The sequence below is a fragment of the Lemur catta genome, chromosome 1 (genome assembly GCF_020740605.2).
Source record: "Lemur catta isolate mLemCat1 chromosome 1, mLemCat1.pri, whole genome shotgun sequence".
Classification (NCBI taxonomy): domain Eukaryota; kingdom Metazoa; phylum Chordata; class Mammalia; order Primates; family Lemuridae; genus Lemur; species Lemur catta.
In genome coordinates this window covers 199,625,673-199,650,480 of record NC_059128.1, presented here as the reverse complement: position 1 = coordinate 199,650,480, position 24,808 = coordinate 199,625,673, and the positions used below count along the sequence as shown (strand labels likewise).

General features: G+C 37.1%; 1 protein-coding gene across 1 annotated transcript in view; it reads left to right on the top strand.

The window, feature by feature from the left end:
- SPATA16 (spermatogenesis associated 16) overlaps window positions 1–24,808 on the top strand; it is a 247,967-nt gene that overhangs the window by 172,275 nt on the left and 50,884 nt on the right. The window contains exon 7 of the mRNA XM_045539681.1: window positions 14,884–15,031. Coding sequence (XP_045395637.1) covers window positions 14,884–15,031 — 148 coding nt within the window. The remainder of the gene's footprint in view (window positions 1–14,883; window positions 15,032–24,808) is intronic.

The following is a 24,808-nucleotide window of genomic DNA, read 5'->3' as shown; positions in this document are numbered from 1 at the left end:
TCTACCTGTCTTTGGAGACAGGAATAAGATAGTAATGGAAAAAGAAAAAGGAAAGTTATACTTAATCTTAAACTTCCAGGAATTTACAATCTAATCAGAAGGATGAAAAGTTGCCCTGTGTGGGAGAAAGCATTGGCTTAGGGAACGTGAGCTCTCATCTTGCTTCTGTCTTGAATTTTGTAACCTCAGATGAATCACCAGAACTCACCAAACCTTAGTTGCCTTGGTTATAAATTCCAGTGATTATAAAATAATATCTTAGATCCCTCTGTTTTATGTTTAAGGAATATGGAAATGAAATTTTTGTATGAAATAGAAATAATTAAAAATTAATGCAGGTTAAATTTTAGTCATTAAGTATTGAAGTTATTCAGTTAATGGAGGCATCATATATAAATGTTGATGCTGAAATATTACTAACCTTGATCCTAACCAGACTGACTAGTAGACAGCAGTGTGTATATATATACATATATATTATACATTTACACATACACATATATGTATATATATATATGTTCTAAAATCCTGTATCACACAAATACACTGCAAAACTAAAGTAAATTAAATACTTTGGGATTTAAAATTATGTTTATTATGACTGTTTTTAAAAGGAAAGGTTGCAAAGTAGAGAATTCAAAAAAGCCATGTAAAAATCTATTTACCTTGGTACAAGTAACCTGTTCATACAATCTTTAGTGATTTTCAGACAATGCAAATAAAACTTAAATATCTTGATTTAAACTACATGAAATATTTATTATATAACTTTCACATCACTGGGCTGACGGGGGTAACAACAAAGCTGCCAAATATTCTCTTATATTAGAAAAATGTGGAACTTATAGTGAATCTTGTTTCATAAAATAACTCCCATAAATCCAGAGTAATATTTCAGCATCAAAATGTTGATCATTAATACAGGGGTGAACAATGAATTACTATGTATTTTATTCTGACATACCATCATGTTAATAAAATCATCATAAAAATATAAATCCTGGCTATTGTGTAAATGGTACAGTGAGAGTGGGCTTGTAGGGAAGTCTCAAGATAAGATATTTAGGAAAATCTGTTCTTAAAGTTTTATAAATTTCAAGAAAATTGAAATCTTCCAAATTAAGCCAATACATATTTACAGGCATTAAGTTTGAAAATTATTGCTCACAAAAGTTTATTTTTCCATTTTCTAAAAATTTATTGCCATTTAAAACTGCATCATTATTAATGTAATAACAAAGAGCTATATTAGCCACTAAAAACTGAAGGTACTCCTCTCAATCATTTACAGCTTGCAAGTTTAGCACTGCTTCCTTTGAATTTAATAATGTTAACTCTGAAAATAAATTAATACAACCATAATATTCAATTGCCAGGGATAGCTACCTAGATGGATTTTATGAGGATTAAAGGAAATAGCATATATAAAAGCATTTATCACACTGCTTAATAAAAGGTTATCTCTTAAAATACCATGTTTTTCTTCACTCTTTTAATACTACATAAGTCTCAGTAGATAAAAATGGATTATGAGAGAGATTCCAATTTTCACTTATTGTTAGTGTATTAGGATAGACTAACTGCTATAATAAACAGCCCCAAAATTTCAGTAACTTAAAACACTAAAATTCGATTTCTCACTCACGCTAGTCCAATATGGGTGTTTCTGATTGGTTCTCCTCCAAGCAGCAGCTTGGGAACCCAGACTGCCTCCACGGTGTAGCACCATCTTCCTCCACACCCTGGGAGTCTGCTTTCTTCAGGCAGCTGACAGAAGAAAATAGAGAATCATGCCACACAGAGTTTTATGGGCCAGGCCTGGAAAAATTTAATATGACTCTGGCCTTCATTCCTTTGGCCCACACTCAGCCATAATTTACTGCAAGGGAGTCTGGAAAATGCCCACCATGTACCCAGGAGGTAAAGTTTCAAAAAAGAAAGTGAAATATAATATTGGATACCCTAATTCTAAATTCTATAAAAGTAAAAAGCTGTACATCCTTAGAAAAATCACTTAAGCCTCTCCAAACCTCAATGAATTGGGCTGGAAAATTCCTAAGTTTCCTTCCAGATCTAATCTTCTAAGTAAATCAATTTACTGCAATTATGGTCAACCCTAATATTGAGAGGAATAATTTGATAATAATCTATAATAATTTGATCACATTTTCTAATTAGAAGTGATAGGATTTCCACTTAGTGAACCACTACCACCAAGCACATAGTTAAAAAGTTATAATTTGTCCAAGTCCTCGAGCAAAAAAATAGAAAAAAAATTACATAATCCTATCATCCTGAAAATGTTTGAGGTTTATAGTTTCTGCCAGCTTTATTCTGGCCACCTTGAGTGCTCTTAAAAATTTACCGGGAAGAATCAACCCTCTTGAGTTTAGACCAGGGAGATGAATTCTCTTTCTTTTTTGCTAGTCATCTATTTCCCTCTGCTTTTATTGCTTTTCCTTTACTCCTGATGGAGTATCTTTCCTCCTTTCTCTCCCATGGTCTCTCTTGTTGTACAATTATCCTGAGCAAGTTGATTTCTAAGGTAGCAAGTGGTTCTTTTTACTTAGCTAAAGTACAAAGAGAAATTATTATAAGTTACTGTTTGTAGAGAAAATGAGCTGCCCACATACACTCTTGGCTTATGTAACTATAATATAAGCTTTAAAACTTGATAAATGTGAGAGTAACAATAGAGAGTTATTAGAACTCCCAGATGTAAACACTTAATTTTAAAGCTTATTTTTGAGTAGCAGCAGAGAAAGCATAATTAACAGCAACGTACATTTAACAACAGGGCACATGGACTGATTGTTTTTCCCATTTTCTGCACATGTGCAACATTTACTGACATCAGAAAAATTCACACATTGGAAAAGAATAATTCAATTGCAGGATATTTATGTCAAATTAAGAAGTATCACTTGAAATGTACCTCCATTTTTAGTACAGCTTATTTTTTACAACTGGCAATTCCTCATCTGATCTCTTCCTTTATTTTCAAAATCAAGCAAAATATTTGACTGATCATAAAAACAAATTAATATCTATATTTTATATTTTAATGTCTATAATTATTTCAAAATATTCTAGTTTTTTAAAATCCTTAAGTATAATTTTTTTATTGTTTAAGTATAATTTTTTAATTTTCATGTATTAAATTCTTTATGAAGTATAAGTCCAACTCTAAATTACCCAATGACTACCATCACAAAACGAAAATCTGATATTTTGGTGTCTAAAACAAAATAGTCAAAAATCCCACTATTTTAATAAGATACAGAGGCTAAATTTTTTTCTAGATTGCTTCACTGAGTTATTCAATAATGTACCAACAATGCTAAATATATAAATACACATATGATATTACTTTATTTCTTTACAACAGTGATGTGAGACAGTTTGAAGCCTCAAGATTGTCTGTCTCTAGAAGAACAAAACATATTAGTCCATTAAAACGCAGCAAGGATGTTTTAGGATCTGGTGCAAGGGTAATCTGTATTCTCATTTCTACTCTACTTTGCAATATTCCTTCCTGGGGCTATAATAATTTCCTTTCAGAAAGTGTTTCCATGGACAATTCAATTTTTATTTGTAAATTACATACTCACTGTATTCACTCACCCACTTCCTTACCCATCTTCAGGATGGAGAGCAGAAGCCAGGAGGGAACCCATCTCCATTGGTTCTCAGCAGGGGGAGAAGGAGGCCACTCTCCAACACGTGCCCTCCTGAGTGAAGGCCCGAATGCAGTGCCTTGAGCATTAAGCCAAGAATACGGATACTTCAATGAGCAGATCAAGCTGCCACATGAAAACCACACTTCTGCCACTTATAAAAAAGCTGGTGTTGGCTCTTGGGCACGAGTCTTACCATACCCACTGCGAGATGGCTTAGCAAAGATACCCTGCCAGCAGTCACTTAGGCTGCCAACAGTTGGAAAAGAAATGGGGTAGAAAGAGCATTTTCTTCTATCCTGGCCTGACTAGGATACTGCCCATGTCTTTCTGGAAGCAAACTGGAGGACTAGACACCTTCACTAAATTTTTTGGTACAGAATTTAAAGCAAAATACCCTCCACCAAGATATTCAGAGAGACCATCAGAAAAGCTGCTTATGTGTTAGGAACTATTATGGGCTGAATTGTATCCCCCAAGAATTCATATGTTGAATCATGCTCCCCAATGCTGCAGAATGCGATGGTATTTGGAGGCAGAATATTTAAAGAGGTAATTAAGTTAAAATGAAGTATTCAGGGTGGGCCCAAATCCAATATGACTGTGTCCTTATAAGAAGAGGAGATTTGGACACACACACACACACACACACACACACACACACACAGAGGAATGACCATGTGAAGAGAGAAGATGGCCGGCCATCTACAAGCCAAGGAGAGACGCCTTCAGAAAAAAACCACTCTTGCTGACACCTCCACCTTGGACTTCTAGTCCCCAGAACTGTGAGAAAAATTTCTGTTGTTTAAGCCACCCAGTCTATGGTATGTTATTACAGCAGCCCTAGTAAACTAATACAGGAACTAACGGCGGCTGAGAACTGAGGTCTGGAACAGCTTTCCAGTTTCGCATAGCTCTCCACACATGTAGGTGTGACTGCGCAGTTGCTTAGTCTGGACAGGGCATCCCAGGATTGGTTCCAGCAGTGAACGTGTATGTAAGCACCAAGCTGGGGAAACTATTTCTCCTTCTCAATATGAAGGATCTTTACTTTTGCTGGAGTACCTGTTGCCTAAACACCTTGTTTGAGTTCTTAATCCCCAACTCTGAATTCTAGACTTGCTACCTGTATTATCCTGGTTAGGCTTCCAAAGCTGGCATCCAGGCCTTGTCACGTACTCACACAATCCATCACTAGCTCCGTCTGAGTGCTGGCTCTGGGTTTGGCCTCACAACTCTATTCTTTGTTCCCCTTTCACTTCCTTGAATTTGGAAATGACAGTGTGATAGGCACTGTCATTCTGAAATTTGCTGAATTCCATTCAAAACTTTACCCACCATAAATTTCTACGTAATTTTTTAAAGCTAGTCTCAGAGAAAGGAGGATGCTTTGCATCCAGGAAATCCTTGCAAAGCTGCTCTTTTTACAAACAATGTAGATGATTATAGAGGCCATTTGAAGTCACTGAGGAATGGAGTAGGCAGTAAACAAGTTCCATTAGAATTCTCACTTTAAAATCAACTCCATATTGCTTTTAATGTCAATAAAAAACTTGTTTATAAAATAGCATACTGGTAATAATATAAATTGTTGTTTGTCAAATGGTTTTTTCTCTGCTGGAAAGTTTATATCTATTATTTCTCCTTATTGGTTGTTGGCACCCTTGGTTGTCAGGAACAGTCTTATTCTCATAGATAAATATGATCTTTTTAATAATATGCTTTTGTGCCATTTTAAAAAAAGTGAGATAACTATAGACACTTCCACTTTTTATTTAACATTCAAGCCTTGTTAGAAGAAAAGTCATAAGAAAGGAATACGTTCCTTTTAAAACTTCACATAACTTTCTTTTGGGTCTGTTACAAATAGTAAGGACCTATTTAAAACAGGAAGCTCAGGGTAATGGCAAGACTTTATTAAGAATGCTACATGAGCAAAAATAATTTAAAGAAATTCTTAAATAGCCAAATCTATCTTAAATGCCTCTTGTGATCTGGAGGGAAGGGAAGCTTTGCTGGGAGGAATTTGAGAAAGGTTTCCCTATTCCAAAAGTCTTTCTAAGGCATTGTAAGAAGAAAAAAAGTCTTCTATCTAGTTTGCCATATTATTTATAGAAAATACGTAGATCTATTTCATTTAGTCTTTTAAGAAAATCTCTCTTTGTACAAATTGCTCACCAATGTCTGTTCAAGAGTAAGTCAATGTTAGATTTAAGAATTTGACTTTTAAGTGAGGAGGGTGGGGCAAGATGGCTGACTAGCGACATCGGTTGCCAGATCGTCTCAGAAAGAAGGAAAAGTCTTAGATGAAAAGAAAATAGGTCAGGTGTAATTCTGAGGGATAAGTGCCAGAACCTACCAGAGATTCCATGGGAAGAAGTTGTAGAACAGAACAAGAAGGAGCAAGATATCAGCAGAGATCAACCCCTCAAGAACTGAAGCTCCATGGAAAGGATAGGTGGGGTTTTGTTTCTCCTGCTTCACACCTCTGGCAGACTGCAGGCTTCCAAGCTGCTGGAGAGCTTCTCTACCCTCACAAACCCAAAAGCGGCTGCTGCCATTGAACTGGGAGCTTCTTGAAAACAGCACCAGGCTGCCAACCCCCTCGGCGTCACTCCCTCTCGCCACAGACCCAAGCCAAGACAGTGAGTGCCATACTGCTTCTCCACCCATTGTGTGCCTTTGTCCTCCCCAGGGAGCTTCAGCACTTCAGTTTTCATGTCACTGGTCCCCACACAAACATTTCCCAACTCCTGTCCAGATTGCACTGGCCAGGGAGGGAGGGGGCGGGAGGCAGTGGGTCCCAGGGGAACTATGTGATTCTCAGAGCTTGGACATTCAGAGTGGGGTGCCTTGCAGGAACAGGGACAAAGAGGACCAGAGTGACAGCTCTCCTCTATTCAGACTCTTCTCCTCCTCCCTTCTCCCGCCCCCTGCTGCCAAGTGGTAGTTCCCATGTGAGTTGGCACAGGTGCCCCAAATATGATTGAACTGGAGCACTCAGGACTGGCTGCTTCCCTTCTTTTAGTGTGCCTACAAAACTGAGGCTTCCATACAGAGTGGGGCTCATGCCTTTCCTCTTAAAGACCCCACAATGGACCAAGGGGTGCGGAGACTATGAGCTCCCTGCCTGCCGGCCCTCCCTGGATCTGCTTGCCAGGCTGCTCCAGCAGAGCAGGGCATACCTTGAAGTGGAGGGACATTAAGCCTGTTTGAGCAATCCATGGATAACTCAGGACCAGCATGCTTCTCCCTGGCATGATCAGGGATTAAACTTGGTGGACCAGGGAGCAGGCCAGCAGGGTGGATCGTATACCCCCCAGACTAGATTGTGTTGCTCAGGGGCATGGAGGGGAGATTTATGAACTAATCTTGGGAGGCCCACATGGGCAGAACTAAAAGGAGAGTGCAGTGTGGGTCCACAGCACACTTGTGAATCACCTCTCCCTGCTGACAGGAAAGTGTCACTTTCAGTCTGGGGCAGGATCCTGGGCTGGGAAGCTCCCAGCCTGTGACACCATTGCTGGTGAGCTCACCTGGTTTGGGCTGCTTCTTGTAACCAGGCACTGGAAGGAGATACATGGGGCAAGGGAAGAGAGAGAAGAGCAAGACCCACTCCTGCCACAAGACTGTGAATCTCAGATGGCCCCTGCCCAACAAGCAGACTGGCTACATGGGGCTGCTTCAGCCCTTCCCTGGTGGCTTTCCCCAGTGGCCTGGGAGCTGACCCTTGACCTCTGCTGAGATAGCTTTTGTGCCTGCCTTTAAGGAGCCTGAAGGCAGGCTCACCTGACCCAGCCCCATCCAGCCTCACTCTTCCACCCACCTCAGCTGTAGTGGAGAAAAAGGAGTCTGCTGGGAGCTCCAGGATCCCACCCACCTCCTGGGGCAACCAAGTTCTTTTCCTGATCAAATAGAGCCAGTCAACAGGTCCCAAAAAACACCACTGCAGCAGGTTTCTATCTGCAACTGCCACCTACTGGCAGGGAGGACTACTAGTACAGCACTTTACAGCTTCTACTGACTTAATCATACAGGGTGTGGCTGATTCTTACCCACAAGCACCACCTACTGTCTCAGAGATTAAACTGGGTGCCCCAATATATTTTTCACTGTTAAGAAGACCACAGGATTGGAGAAAGAGAAAGGATTTCAAAGACCTCCCTCTCCCCTTGTCAACAAGAGACATGGATTCTGCCCATACACATAGTACACCACTGGTACAGCCTACAAATAACTAGCAACAGAGAAAACCACCACACTAAGGATATTTATAACCAAGGTGTTCATTCAGGGCCTAGATTCCCATCAAAGTACTCACAAGCAAAGCCAAAGGTCCTTAGCCAACATATGCTACAGATAGGTACTGTATGGGGGGAAAAAGCCCCATCCAAACAAAAGAAAATCTAAAACAAGAAGCAACAACAGCTCACAGCAGCTCACAGCAGCTCCAGATGAGAAGGAATCAGTGAAAGAACTATAGAAGTATAAAAACTCAGAGTGAAAGGACACCCTCAAAGGAGCATATCAGCTCTCTAGCAATGTATCCCAACCAAAATGAAATTACTGGAATGACATATAAAGAATACCAAATATAGATCATAAGGAAGCTCAATGAGATCCAAGAGAAAATGGAAAACCAACTCAAAGAAACCATAAAAACAATTCAGGAAGTTAATAAAAAATTTACTAAACAGATTATATATATACAACCAAATAGATCTTCTGGAAATGAGAAAAATTCATTTAGGGAAATATAAAACACAGTGGAAGTTTTTAATAATAGACTCAACCAAGCAGAAGAAAGAATAACAGAGCTTAAAGACAACTTTTTTAAATTAACTCAATGAGTAAAAAATAAACAAAGACTCAAGAGGAACAAAGTCTACAAGAAATATGAGATTATGTAAAATGGCCAAATATAAGAATCATAAGCATCCATGAGGATAAAGAAGCAAAAGCAAAAGTTCTGGAAAACCTATTTGAAGAATAATGGGGGAAAACTTTCATGGTGTTGCTAGAGATTTAGACATCCACATACAAGAATCTCAACAAACAGCTGGGAGATTCACTTCAAAAAGGGCATCACCAAAGCATGAAGTCATCAGACTGGACAAAGTCAACACAAAGGAGGAACTTCTACAAGTTGTGAGGCAAAAACATCATGTAACTTACAAAGCAAAATCCACCAGAGTAATAGCAGACTCCACAAGAGAAATCTTACAAGCCAAAAAGGAATGGAGTCCTGTTATTAGTTTCCCTAAACATAATAACTGCCAGGCAAGAATTTTGAATCCTGCAAAATTAAGTTTTATAAATGATGAAGAAAACAATGTCTTTCTCAGACAAGCAAACACCAAGGGAATTTGTCACTACTAGACCTGCATTACAAGAAATGCTCAAAAGTACATTACACATGCGATAGCACAATAGATCCCCACCAGTGTAAAAATACCCAAAAGTGTTAGCTCACAGCTGTTATAAATAATAGCATAAGAGGAAAAACAACATATTTACATCATTAAATATGAAATGTCCGATTTTGAATCAAAAGTGTAGTTTATTATATCTCAAACAAGAAAGAGTACAGTTAATCAAAGTATGTGCCTAACCTATTGACATGGTTTTGCCATCTTAACAGTAGCTTGTTTACGCCACCAGCAAAGAATTCTGGAGAGCAACTGGCAATGAAATTGTGAAAGGTGTTTCCCACAGCTTGTTGAGAATTGAATATTTTTCCTTGCAAAAAGTGGTCCAAAGCCTGGAAGAAGTGGTAGTCAGTTGGTGCAAGGTTTGGTGAAAACAGTGGATGACAGAGAATCCCCAAGTCCAGATTTTGTAGTTTGAGCAGCATTGTTTGTCCAACATGTGGTTGAGCATTGTCTTTCAAGAAGATTGTCCTGTCTCTATTAGTGAATCTTGGCTACTTAATCACAAGCAGCCTCATCATTTTGTCCAATTGGTTGAATTAGACATCCACTGTAATCAATTAACCAGGTTTCATGAAGCTGTAGTAGATATTACCAGTGCTGGACCTCCAAACAGACACCATTAGCTTTTTGTGATGAATATTTAGTTTTGGTCCATGTTTTAGCACTCATTTTTATGCAACCATTGTGCCAAATGCTTGTGATTGTCAAAAGGAATCCATTTTTCATCACATGTAACAATATGGTGTAGAAATGGTTCACCCTTATGTTGTGACAGAAAAGAATGGCAAGCTTCCAGATGATTTCTCTTCTGACACTTATTTAATTCATGCAGAACCCATCTATCCAGCTTCTTTGCCTTGTTCATTTGTATCAAATGGTCCAATATTGGTGGAATAGTAACGTCAAACCTTGCTGCTAATTCACACGTAGGTTGAGATGGATTCATTTCCACTATAGCTTTGAGCTTATCATTATCCACTTTGGTCTCAGGTCACCCACATGGCTCATTTTCAAGATTAAAATCACCAGAATGGAACTTCTCAAACTATTAATGTACTATACATTCGTTAGCCACATCCTTTCCAAACACTTTGTTGATATTTTGAGCTGTCTGTGCTGCATTGGTTCCATAATCAAAATAACATAAATTTTTGACTTATCCATGGTTTGACAAAAATTGATTTAAAAAAAATTTTTTAAAGATAATCACAAGCCAAAACATGCATTTGAAAGATTGAGGATGTACCTTCACAATAAAAATAAAAAAAGAAGTGTCAAAATGAAATGTCAGAGATATCAGCTGTCAATACTTAAGGAAATCAGACATTTCATATTTAATAACCAAAGGTATCATCCAACATGTTGAACAGAACAGCATCCCACATATTAATATTAACACTCAATGTGAATAGTCTGAATGCCCCACTTAAAAGACATAGACTGGCTGAATGGTTGAAAAAACAACCAAAATATTTGCTGTCTCTAAGAAACACATCTAAACCACAAGGACTCATATAGACTTAAAGTAATGGGATGGAAAAAATATTCCATACAAATGGAAACCAAAAGCGAGCAGCTGTAGCCATTCTCGTGTCAGATAAAATTGACTTCAAATTAACAGTGGTTAAAAAAGACAAAGATGATCATTATATAATGGTAAAGAGAGCAATTAAACAAGAAATCATAATAATCCTAAATATATATGCACCTAAGACAGGCGCTCCCAGACTCATCAAACAAATTCTTCTAGATCTAAGCAAAGAAATAAACAATAGCATAAGAAATAAAGAATAAAGCATAAAGAAATAAACAATAGACTTGAACACTCCACTGACAGAACTGAACAAATCATCAAAGCACAAAATGAATAAAGACACATTGGATTTGAACAGGACTCTAAAACAAATGAATCTAACAGATATTTACAGAGCATTCTACTGAAAAACTACTGAATATACATTTTTCTCATCAGCACATGGGACATTTTCCAAGATTGATCATATCTTAAGCCACAAAACAAGTCTCAGCAAATTCAAAAAAAATCAAAATTGTATCATATATCTTCTCAGACCACAATGGAATAAAACTAGAAATCAATTCCAAGAGAAACACTGAAATCTTCACAAAGTCATGGAAATTAAACAATTTACTATTGAATGATCCTGGAGTTAATCATGAAACTAAGATGGAAATCAAAAGATTACTCAAGCGAAATGACAAAGGGGACACAAGCTTTCAAAAATCTGTGGGATACAGTAAATGAAGCCCTAAGGCCACAGTTCATAGACTTAAATGCCTACATCCAAAAGACAGAAAGATCTACAAATTAACAACCTAATGTCACATCTCAAGGAACTAGAAAAAGAACAAACCAAACCAAATCCACTAGAAGAAAAGGAATAACAATGCTTAAAGCAGAACTAAATGACATGGAAACCAAAAAAATAAAAAGATACAAAGGATCAATGATAAAAGAAAGTTCCTTCAAGAGATACACAAAATTGATAAACCACGAACCAGATTATCCCAAAATACAAGAGAAAAGATTCAAATAACTTCAATCAGAATTTTAAAAGGAGGCATTATAACTGATATTACAGGAATACAAAATATTATCCCTGAATACTATGAAAACTTCCACATAAACAAACTAGAAAAACTAGAGAAAATGGATAAATTCTTGGAAACACACTGCCTCCCAAGCCTGAATCAGGAAGAAATAGAATTCCTGAACTGACCAATAATAAGCAGTGAGACTGAAACAGTAATAAAATAATCTCAAAAAAAAACAAATAAAACAAAACAAAACAAAAGCCCTGCACCAGACTGATTCACAGCTAAATTCTATTGGACCTACCATGAAGAACCTATTCCATAACATCAAGTAGGAGGGAATCCTCCCTAACTCATTCTGTGGAGCCAGTACCCTGATACCAAAGCCAGGAAAGGATACAACAACAACAAAAAAGAAAACTACAGACCAATATCCTTTATTAACATGGATGTAAAAGTCCTCAACAAAATACTAGCAAACTGAATTTAACACACTTCAAAAAGATAATCCACCATGATCAAGTGGATTTGATCCCAGGAATGCAAGGATGATTTAACATATGCAAATCAATAAATGTGATTCACCACATAAACAGGAACAAAAACAAAAACCATATGATCACCTCAACAAATACAGAAAAAACATTTGACAAAATCCAGCACACTGTCATGGTAAAAAAAAAAAAAACCCTCAAAAAATGAGGCATAGAAGAAACAACTCAAAATTATAAAGCTATATATGACAAACCAACAGCCAACATTACACTGAATGGGGAAAAGTTGAAAGCATTCCTTCTCAGAACTGGCACAAGACAGGGTGCCCACTGTCACCCTTCTATTCAACACAGTATTGAAAGTCCTAGCCAGAGCAATCAGGCAAGAGGAAGAAATAAAGGGTATCCAAATTGGGTAAGAGCACCTAAAACTATCCCTGTTGGCTAACAACATGATCTTATATCTAGAAAACTCTAAGGACTCCACCAAAAGATTCCTGGAATTAATAAATAAATTCAGCAAAGTCTCAGGTTACAAAATCAATGTACACAAATCAGGAACATTTCTATATACTAATAACAGACAAGTGGAGAGTCAAATCAAGGACACAATACCATTCACAATAGCTATGAAGAAAATATAATACCTAGGAATATAGTTAACCAAGGAGGTGAAAGATCTCTACAAGGAGAACTATAAAACACTGATGAAAGGAATCATATATAACACAAAGAAATAGAAAAACATCCCATGCTCATGGATTGAAAGAATCAACATTGTTAAAATTTCCATACCATCCAAAATGATTTACAGATTCAATGTAATTCCCATCAAAATACCAGCATCATATTTCACAGATCTAGAAAAAATAATACTATGCTTCATTTGAAACCAAAAAAGAGCCTAAATAGCCAAAGTAATTTTAAGCAGGAAGAACAAATCTGGAAGCATCACATTACCTGACTTCAAATTATACCACAAAGCTATAGTAATCAAAATAGCATGGTACTGATATAAAAATAGAGACATAGACCAATGGAACAGAACAGAGAACCCAGAAATAAAACCATCATCCTACAACCAACTGATCTTCGATGAAGAAGATAACAACATATAGTGGGGAAAGGAAGCCCTATTCAATAAATGGTGCTGGGAATATTGGATAGCCATATGCAGAAGAATGAAACAGGACCCCTAGCTCTAGCCATATACAAAAATTAATTCAAGATGGATTAAAGACTTAAATATAAGACATGAAACCATAAAAATTCTAGAAGAAAACATAAACTCTTCTAGACATTGTCCTAGGCAAAGAATTTATGACTAAGACCCCAAAGGCAAACATAGCAACAACAAAAACAAATAAATGGGACTTAATTAAATTAAAAAGTTTCTGCACAGCAAGGGAAATAATCAACAGAGTGAATAGACAACATATAGAATGGCAGAAAATATTTGCAAACCATACATCTGACAAAGGACTAATACCCAGAATCTACAAGAAACAAATCAGCAAGAAAAAACATACAACCCCATCAAAAAGTGGGCAAAAGATGTGAACAATAGTTTTTCAAAAGAAGATAGTCAAATGGCCAAAAAATATATGAAAATTGCTCAACATCACTAATCATCAGGGAAAAATGAATTATAACTACAATGAGATACCACCTTACCCCTATCAGAATGGCCATTATTAAAAAGTTAAAAAACAATAGATGCTGGTGTGGATGCAGAGAGAAAGGAACACTTATATGCTATTGGCGGGACTGTAAATTAGTACAATCTCTATGGAAACAGTATGGAGATTCCTCAAAGAAATAAATGTAGAGGTACAATTCGATCCAGCAATCCCACTGCTGGGTATCTACCAAAAGGAAATGAAGTCATTCTGTCAAAAAGATACCCGCACTCGAATATTTATCACAGTACAATTCATAATTGCAGAGGTGTGTAATCAACCTATCTGCCCATCGATACATGAGTGGATAAAGAAAATGTGGTATGTGTGTCTATACACACACATACACACACACATACACACACCATGGAGTATTATACTACTCAGCCATCAAAAGGAGTGAAATAATGTCATTTGCAGCAAAATGGATGGAACTGGAGACCATTATCCTAACAAGTATATCAGGAATGGAAAAGCAAACACAGTATGTTCTCACTAATAAGTGGGAGCTAATAGATGGGTATACACAGACACAAAGTGAGATAAAGGACATGAGAAACCAAGAAAGGGAGGTAGGGAGTGGAATAAAAACTTACCTATTGGGTACAATGAGCACTATCCTGGTGACCGGCACACCAAAAGCTCTGAGTTAAGCTTTATGCTAGGTATCCAAGTCAGAAAACCATTTGTATCCCTTTAATTAATATTTTGCAACTTAAAAAAATAAAAATTTTAAAAAGAATTTGACTTTTAAAATCTAGTAAAAAAAAATGACACCTTAGAAAATAGAATTTTTATTTTTATCTTAAAACAAGCTCAGTTTAGAGGTGCCTGTTTACAAACTTTCTTCATTTAATTGGTTTTCTTAATATGAAATAGTATTTCCAGAACTAATTAAAATTTTGTTCTAATGAATATTCAAGACCAAAATATGTTATCTTCACAGTACAGTATATAGATTTTTAAATCATCCATAAAGGTAATTATATTTTTTACATTCTTAAAAAGTCATACATTGTTATTGATGCCAAGTCGGTTGTCCTCTCAGGCCATGATTGAAGAAGCCATCACCAGAGCTGAATCTTTCTCAGTTATGTACACACCATTTGCAACAAAAATAAGAGCTGATAAAATAGAAAAAGTAAAAGAAGTTTTCACAAAAACTCATCCTGTGTATGTGGAGTACATCTACACAGGTAAGGTTTAATATCTTCAAGTGATTAGCTGATACTTTATTTCCATTAAAATAAATATAGGAACTTTCTGGTTTATTTATTGTTTCTGTTTTAGAAGTATGCTGTTTTAATTTGATGAGTTGAAATGGGAAGTTATTTGTAAGGTTTAAAGCAGGGCTAGCCTAATAGGTCTAGCACAATATTTCTTGTACCTTCATGTTTCTATATTTTAAGAGGGGGTAAAACCTAGAAACTCTGAGGCTTAAAAACATGAAGGAATGACCTTCGGTAAAATGTTGCCTTTCCCCATATCTTTCATCAGTAAACTAGGTGATTATAGTGTTTTCCTGATGATGGATTTTTTTCTCAATACCTTCTATTTCTACCTTCCTTCCACCATCTGACACCCCAAATCTCCCTCTTTCCTTATGTTCTTGAATTACTGCTATCTAAATGAAATCTAGATAGCCAAGGGTCCCATAGAAGAGATGACACTGGTATTATCCTTCTTTCCTCTTTTTGTCTTTGGAAGTCATTTGCTTTTATTCATTCATTCAAAACATATGTTTTACTATCTACTATATATCAAGTGTTATTTTGGATTAAGAGGAAAATTTTTGTTGTTAAGAGCCACTCAACAGTGACTACCATGTTAAGCAAAATTTCTACATTCACACACTTGATATCACACCCTCCTATTAAGTCCCCTTCATTGCTTTTTTGGAGCTTTGGGAAAGAGGCACTGGTTTATAAAATTAATAATGTACTCCATTATTGATCACTTTGAAAGTACCAAATACTCTACATTCATTATTTCTTATTCTTCTCATAATTAAGAAGTACGGTGATTACCATTTAGGAACAAGAAAACAGTAACCAGAGAAGATAAATACCTTTCCCCAAAATGCACAGCAAATCAGTGGTGGCAGGATTTGAATTCATGAACTTGCCATTGAGCTACATTATTTCCACGTGACAGAAGCATTACACTTAGGTTCTATGGATTCCGTATTTTTCTCCACAATGCCTCAAGCTCTTCAGAGAAAAGATATTAAGTAAATCCAGCTAGTGATGATCGAATAGTAAATCCCTAAGGGACAATGGAAATTTGAGGGCAGAGAAAGTGAGAAGAAAGAACAATACATACTTTAATGATCATTCATGATGATTTACTTAGTTTGAGCATTTTATAAGGAAGTAGGTAAAAATATCTCAGAACTCACACATTTTGCTAATTGTTATAAATTATTCATTATTTTTATGGATATTTAAGGGTATGTTTTTGGAGGGTGGCAGTTGTAGCATGTAAAAGTCATACATATCTATTTAACATCATAGAAAAATGAGTCAGGTTCAGCTACTTCCATTTCTGCTCTCAGACCCATTGGTAATGAAGAGAGAGTTACTGAGGAGATCACCAGTTTGCCAATTCTTCTTCTAGTAGAATAAGTTTAGTTACATTTTACCTACTTCATAGAGAAGTCATGAAGATTAATTCTTAGGAAGCAGTATTATGCCACTGAGAGTTTAAAAACAATAATAACATTAATGAACCAAACTCATGTCCCATGTAACTCCATCAAACCTGTTATCAAGATGAATTATGATCTGTTGGCAAGACAATTCATGCTAAAGGATCTTATACTTTAGAAGAGAAGATAATTATGTTACTCATGATTGTCTCTGTTATTTTATAATTACTAATTTCTAGAGTGTGACAGTGTTATATGAAAACCTAGAGAGGAAAGACAGGGCTTCTGGAAGTGAACTGGTGAGGTAGAGAAAGGAGTCTAGAATTTAAATTTAGTTGAGACTGATACGGTTCTTTGTGGAACTTGTGCTTTGGGCTAACAAGACTGTTGCATTGGTGACACTATTTACCTTTGCTGCAAATGATTAAAAGGTTGTACCCAAAGCCATTGCTGGGATATTAGTGAAATAACTATCACTAGCTGTATGTGCACACTTGTAGAGAGATAGTTTCTTTTCCCCCAGGCAATTCCAAGGTGAGTGAGGGTATGGAGCACAGGAAGAGGGAAGATCAAGTGTTATTTTTAACATCTAGACTTCTCTACCAGGAGGTGCAGAGAGGTGATTGGAGCAGGCATAAGTAGCCAAGGTAACAGCAAGAAAGTGAGTAACACAAGGAGAGAAAGGGCCTAGAAGAGTAGCTACTTTGTTTTCTTGGCACTTCCCAAAAAGCAGATTCCTCCTTTTATCAGCCTTGTAGACAGAATTTAAGAAGCTTCTATCCTGACAAAAAGGTATTTAGTTACTTATTTCAGCAAATATTCATGCAGCCAGTGTAACTGGACAACCACACAGCAGATGTGTACAAACATAAGACTCTATACTTTTTACCTACCTATTTTCTTTGTTCTGCCCAGAGCCAGAAATACATTCTGTCCCATCGCAGGGCAGTTAGTACCATCCAGCCCTTTCTAAAACATATTCTCTCTTCACGAACTATCTAATAACCAGCTTCCTTATCCTTTTCATGTTTTTTTCTTCTCCTTGTGGTCTGATTTCAGCTTTCACAGAGCTCGAGCATACCCAGTGCCCAAAGCAGTCAGTGCACATGTGAGGCAGGAGCTCTCTTTCCAGTCTGGAGCAGGCTGGTACAGTTGCTGATCCCATGGCTAGTGCCACTTGAGATCAGCTCCAGTGGCTTGAGCAGGACCTAATGGGCTCATTTATGTGGCACATTACGTGATCCAAGGCACCTGTAGGGGTTCCCCATGCTATCTCTTGCTGTAGCTTCTTCTTCACATGTACACCAATCACCCCCACTGCCCCAGTTGCCCCAACCTAGAGCCACTCTTGGCAATTTCCTCTTCCTCCTAGAATGCTGGCTATGAACTCAGTCACTTGATGAGTCTTACTCTAGAAATCCCCTCCACTCCCCAGAAGACTGGAAGTAGTTGCAGCCTATTCTCCAATTTACTACATTACACTGCCATTTCTCCCTTTCTCCATGCTCCAGCATCCCAGGATCCTTAGAACAAGAAGAGGATCTACAATGGAGATGGGTGCTTTGTTCATCTATTCATTTATTCAGCAATCATTTATTGAGCAGAGGTATTCTAAACACTATTCTAGGTGATGCTGAGAATACACCTGCTCCTAAGGAAGCATCTGACTTTTGTAACTTATATGTCAGGGTGAATATTGGGCTATATTTTTCTTCTCTCCTAGAGAATATTTTCAACTAAAACCAAAGCGCTAATTGTGGAATGGAAGGCTGACTCAAATTAAAGGAATGATGGAGGAAAAAACAGATGGAGAGCAGTTTGGAAATAGTTCTTGCCACTGAATGTAGCAAAGACTGGTTAGTTGTTTAGCCACATACCTAGAATCTACTTCCAGCCTCCCTGACAGAAGAGGTTGGGTGACTGAGTGGAACGGCCAATGGAATGTGGACATAAATAATATATGCCATTTCCAGGCCTAGTCACTAAAACCCATCCATGCAAAACTCTCTTTCCCCATCTACTGGCTGAGGGGAGAGGACCATGGACTAAAGGAGTCACAAGACAAAAGAAGCTGGATTCCTGAATGACCATGTGTAAGGTCACCCACTAAATACCCACATGAACAAAAACCATAATTCTCTTGCTTTTGACCACTGAGATTTGGGAGGTCTTTGTGAAATCTGGTATCTTTCCTCTAATACATTTAGCTGCCTTATATCATAAGTAGGCGGCTTCTTACTCCATCTACAGTGTGAACAAATTTTTGCTAACTCAGTGATTGTATAAACACTCCTCCATATGCAATCAACTGCATCCTCAAAAACACTCAGAGTTTGTAGATATGTATATTATTCTACCTCACACTCACTCACCCTTCCACAGATAGCTATGGGTAGATGCTCTCATAAGCATGTGCTCGTACCCACCCACAGAAAGATACTATTTCAGGAAAGATACTGATGCCCCATGGGAGATAAAACACAATTATGAAGTTTTCACTGCAGCAAGAGAAATGGAGGTTAAATGTAAGAATTTCTAAATTATAGCCTTCATCTAAATAAACAATCAACAGACGAAGGTCATACAATCTGTACCTTGAAGATCTTGGATGAGTAGTGTACCTATCAAAGTTTTGCTGGAGAAGTAGTTATTATCATTAAAACTTGGAGGCTTACACATTTAATTCTCCCAGTGGAGGCTGGCAAACAAACCTCCAACTCAGAAACCCTGCCCAATTCTAGGTCACCTTCATCAAGCCTACACAGTGTTGAGCTCATTACTCCCTGGTCACGTGATAGTGCCGTGAGCCCAGCAAAAGCTGGCGGAGGTGCTGGCGATGAGCAGGGAGAATATTCACAATGGAGACCCTCCAGGCTGTGTCTTGTCTCTAGCCAGCCCCCAATTCACAGCACCCTTGTCAGGGATTTCCACATGAAAAACAGATGCAAGGGGGAAAAATTATAAAATTAAAACTCACTTTGAAATGTATTTAAGTCTAAATATTTTAAAATTTTTTATTGAATAAGCCAACTAAATTAGAAATTCATTTTACAGTGATTTATCTTGAGAAGATCCATTCACCTTCAGTGGCAGATAGTAGGATTATATTGCCCTTATAATTTCTATAAGCCTGAGGAGGCTAGGTTAAAATTCAAATCTGCCTTGTAGGATAACCAGGCTTATACCTGCTCAGGAACTTACTGTGCATCCTTTGCTACCTCAGGGATATGGTAATACCCACCCAAATCTTCAATTCATATTATAATAGCATAATATTATATTATGCTTCATGGAGAAAAAAATTACTGATTTTTTTTTTCGGTAATGTAGCTATCCATTTTTCTTATTTAAGGAAAAATTCAGTTTGATTCATGCAGAGTAGTCAGTGTATATAAAACAAACAATAATTTACCAGCCCCAGAATTATTATGTTTTCATTTATAATGATTTTGCTTGAGATTTTTATTCATATATTCCAATGAAATAATGCAATTTTTCATAGTTCTTATTCTTGCATGGTTGTATTTTAATAATAATAAAGTAATACAATAAGCATATCCTGTCTCCTCTTGATGAAAATATCAAGATTTATTTGCTAAATAAATAAATATTCAATAATGGATCTGTGGTTAGTAATGTTTAATAGAAAAGTTTTGTGGATCAGATATCAATTACTTTAACATTTAGGTGGATAGAGTCATATTTTGTCTTTCCAATGTAATTTAAATCCCAAGAGTAAATATGTATGTTCAGAGGAATAATATATGGTTTTAAAACAGACCTTTAAAAATTGCTTTCACTGAAATTTATAACCTTGTTCTTGTTTAGTCATCATTTACCAGTAAGGATAATACATTGTTATGTTCTCTAAAACATGAAGTTAAAATTTCTCATTTTATTCTTTCTTCTTTAAATTATTATAATTTTATCATGATCAAGAGTTTTCAAGATAAGACTATTTTCCTCTTTGTAACTAGCTTTTTCAAATAGAAAAAGTTATAGAATTAAAGAGCCTACATCCTCAATATTTATGAAAGTGCTACAGCCAGGTTTGTTATAAAGAAGATAAATCATCTCATATTGAAACCACAGAATTCTTCTTAGAATCAGAAAATCAGTTCTAAAATAAAGAAATCCCTCACATATGGAGCTAAATTCTCTATTCCTAATATATTAAAATGTTGGTCTTTCCAATGGCAAGTGTGGTGTTTTGGCATTGCTCTACCTGATGGAAGTAAGCACTTCTCCACTAGCAGTTCACTTGTCCTTTACAGTGGCAGGTTATAGCACTGTTTGCCTCTGTCCATCATCCACTGCAACTGGGCCTACCTGGAACTATAAAGCCTCCTGCTTAGTATGTTTTCTTAGGGGATCTGATTAAAGAAGACAGGCAGGGTTGCATTTAAATAAACACCAGTCAACAATCCAAAAATAAGTGGAAGCACTATAAATTTTTACTACAGCCTCTCAAGAAAAGACAATGAGTTGGGTCAGGATAGGCCAGGATGGAGCAGGATAGGGCAGTGAGAATGGACATGGCAGGACCAGACAGGTATTATAGGTATTCGTCTTAGTCCATTTGTGTTGCTCTAAAGGAATACCCAAAGCTGGGTAGTTTATGAAGAAAATAGGTTTATTTGACTCACAGTTCTGCAGACTGGATGATGGGGCATCTGGTGAAAGCCCCAGGCCGCTTCCACTCATAGGGGAAGGGGAAAGGGAGCTGACATGTGCCGAAATCACACATAGAGAGAGGAAGCAAGGAAGAAGGGAGGTGCCAGGCTCTTTCAATAACAACCAGCTCTTTTGTGAACCAATAGAGCAAGAACTCACTCACCATCACCCCCAATTAATCTATTCATGAGGGGTCCACCCCAATGACCCACACACAGCTCATTAGGCCTCAACATTGGGGATTAAATTTCAACATGAGATTTGGAGGGGGACAACAAAGAAACTGTAGCAGTATATACCACAATGCTCAGCAAAACTTTGTAAAATGTACACATACATAAACACAAACACTCAAAGCAGGCCGGGTGTGGTGGCTCACGCCTGTAATCCTAGCACTCTGGGAGGCCGAGGCAGGAGGATTGCTTGAGCTCAGGAGCTCGAGACCAGCCTGAGCAAGAGCGAGATCCCCCCCCCCCCCCGCCGGTCTCTACTATAAATAGAAAGAAATTAGCCAAACAACTAAAAATAGAAAAAATTATCGGGGCATGGTGGCACGTGCCTGTAGTCCCAGCTACTAGGGAGGCTGAGGCAGGAGGACTGCTTCAGCCCAGGAGTTTGAGGTTGCTGTGAGCTAGGCTAACACCCTGGCAAGAGAGTGAGACTCTGCCTCAAAAAAAAAAAAACAAAAAAACACTCAAAGCTTCCTTTCCCACTCTAAATTCTCCAGATATGCTCCCCAAATTTATTCCCTCATGAATCAATCTTGGTAGTCTTACCAGTTTCTCAAGTTCTTACCCAGGAAACCCAATCTGCATGAGAAAGCCTTTTCTGAGCAAGCAGAATTCATCTTAGCAGATGAGGTAAATACTCAAATATTAACACTATTCTTCCTGAATCACTTACTTATGCTGTGTAATCTAGCCTGTCTGTAATATTATAGTTAATCATTAGGCACTGCCATCTAATAAATCACGCAGCTGAGCATTAAAATCCCTAAAAATTGGACTCTCAATCATATAAAATAATTTTGAGTTGAGAAAATTTTTTTTTAATTTTTAAAGTCAATTTTCCATAGAATTAAATTTTTTTATTTTGTAGCATTATTTTTTTTGTTTAGTTAGCTTTTCATGTTCAGTATTCTATAACTATTTGTTTCTCCTTGAATACTTGTCTCATAGTTTAACCACACCTTATGGGCACGAGCATTTCTTGATGATCTTGTGACCGATAGATAATCACTATGTTTTACAGCTAAAATACAACTCCAACCTAACCATTTGTACTTTTTTCTTGCTTTTATTTGTTTTTTACTGTGAAATATCACACACATATAAAAAATGCTTTTAAAAATATACAGCTTACTAATTTATTATGGAATAAACATCAAGTCAAAAAAAAAAACATTGCCAGTTCTCCAGATACCCTTCAATGGCCTCTTCTCAATCCTAAACCACTAACTACTGCCTACCAACGTAACAGTCTCCTGACACTTAGAGTTAACTACTGCCTTACTTCGCTTTACACCGTTACCACCCAACTATACATTCCTAAATTTTAGACTTTAATTTGCCTGCTTTGGAACATTATAAACATAAAATCATAGAGTAGATGCTCTTTTGTATCTGGCTTCTTTTGCTCAATAATTTTTTATGAAATTCATCCATGCTACAAAAAGCATTAGTTTATTCATTTGCATTGCTATATAATATTCCATTATATGAATATCCCAGAGTTTGTATATGTATTCTACTGGTGATAAACATTTGGATTGTTTCCAGTTTGTGACTATTACAAATAATGCTTTTATGAACATTCTTATATAAGTTTTCTGTTGCATTATATCTAGGATCAGACTTGCTTTGTCATACAGTATTGGGGATATAGATAGATAGATAGATAGGAGCAAATTTTAGTAGATAATGTCATGCTGATTTTCAAAGACACAAACCAATTTAAACTTCCTCAGTCATGTATTAAATTTCCCAGTGTCATACATTTCATTATCATATGATATTCTCTCATTAATTTTAGTCATTTTTACAGCTGTTATGTCAGATTTGGCAATCTCGTTCTATGTTCTCAGTTCTTGGTGTGCTCATGACCAAAGAATGACCAGACACACTGAAGTAAGGCAAGCACGAGGTGAAATTTATTGAGGGAAAGAAAGACAGGGTTGCAGAACAAGAGCAGGGTATAGGTTTACAGAGCAAGGTACATAACGCCACAGGTGATGACCAGCCCTCTTGTGGTAGCAAAAAGAGACCTTGGTTATGATCTGGGTCTTGTTTTGTAGTGTCCAGATAGAGACCTCCCCATGGCTCAGATGTTACTATGGACCCACTTTCATTGGACAGTTGGCAGTTATGTGACCTGAGTCTTACTTACATGCAGATCTCCCATGAGCCTCTCTGAAAGCCCATTTGTGGGGGTGAACTGCAACGGGTCACACTTTTGTCCCTAGAAGACCTGGAATCCTTCACTGTCTACCTAATAATTATACATACAATATGCTATCTCAGTATGGGTTCAATTTACAATGCCTTGATTATTGATGGCTGGGCATGGTGGCTCACGCCTGTAATCCTTGCACTGCGGGAGGCGAGGCATGAGGATCAGTTGAGGTCAGGAGTTCGAGACCAGCCTGAGCAAGAGTGAGACCCTGTCTCTCTCTACTAAAAATGGAAAAAATTAGCTGGGCATGGTGGCGCACTTGTAGTCCCAGCTACTTGGGACGCTGAGGCAGGAGGATCGCTTGAGCTCAGGAGTTTGAGGTTGCTGTGAGCTAGGCTGATGGCACTGCACTCTAGCCCAGGCAAGAGAGCGAGACTCTGTCTCAAAAACAAAAAGAAAAAAAGAAAAAGAAAAAAAGATTATTGATGAGATTGATCACTTTTCCATACGTTTATTAGATATTTAGATTTTCTGTTTTGTAAAATGCCTGTTCAAGTATCTTGCCCATTATTCTAAAGGGTTGTCAGCATTTTACTTATTAATTTGGAGTTCTTTATACATTTTAGATAAGAGGCATATGAGTTACATGTGTTGCAAATACCTTCTCTCACTCTGTCTCCTACTAATATCTGTTGATAAATAGGAATTCTTAAATTTTAACTTATCATTATGCTCCTTCATGGCTAGTACACTTGGTTTACTTTTTAAGACATTTTTTCCTAAACTAAGGTCATGGAAATATTCTCCTATATTACTTTCTAGTAGCTTTATTGATTTCCTCTTCATATTTAGGTCTATAATACATTTGGAGTTGATTTTTGCATACAGTGTGAGACATGATATCAAGTTTTACTTTTTCCATACCAATTTTTAAGTACCCCAACATATTTGAATTGAAAAGATCATCATCTCACCCAGTGCTCTGTAATGTCACTTCTGTCACAAATGATTGGATATGTTTAGGTCTGTTTCTAACACTTTTATTTTTCTGTTTGTTTACCCTTGTACAAAACGACATTGTCTTAATTACCGTAATTTTATATTTTGTCTTGCTATCCCATAGGGCAGGTCTTTCTACCTTGTTTTTCCTCTTCAAGAATATCTTAGCTGTTGTTGGCCCTCTGCACCTCTATATAAAATGTATAACACATTATTGAGATTTACCACACCAAAAAAAAATCTATTGGAGTTTTAATTGCAA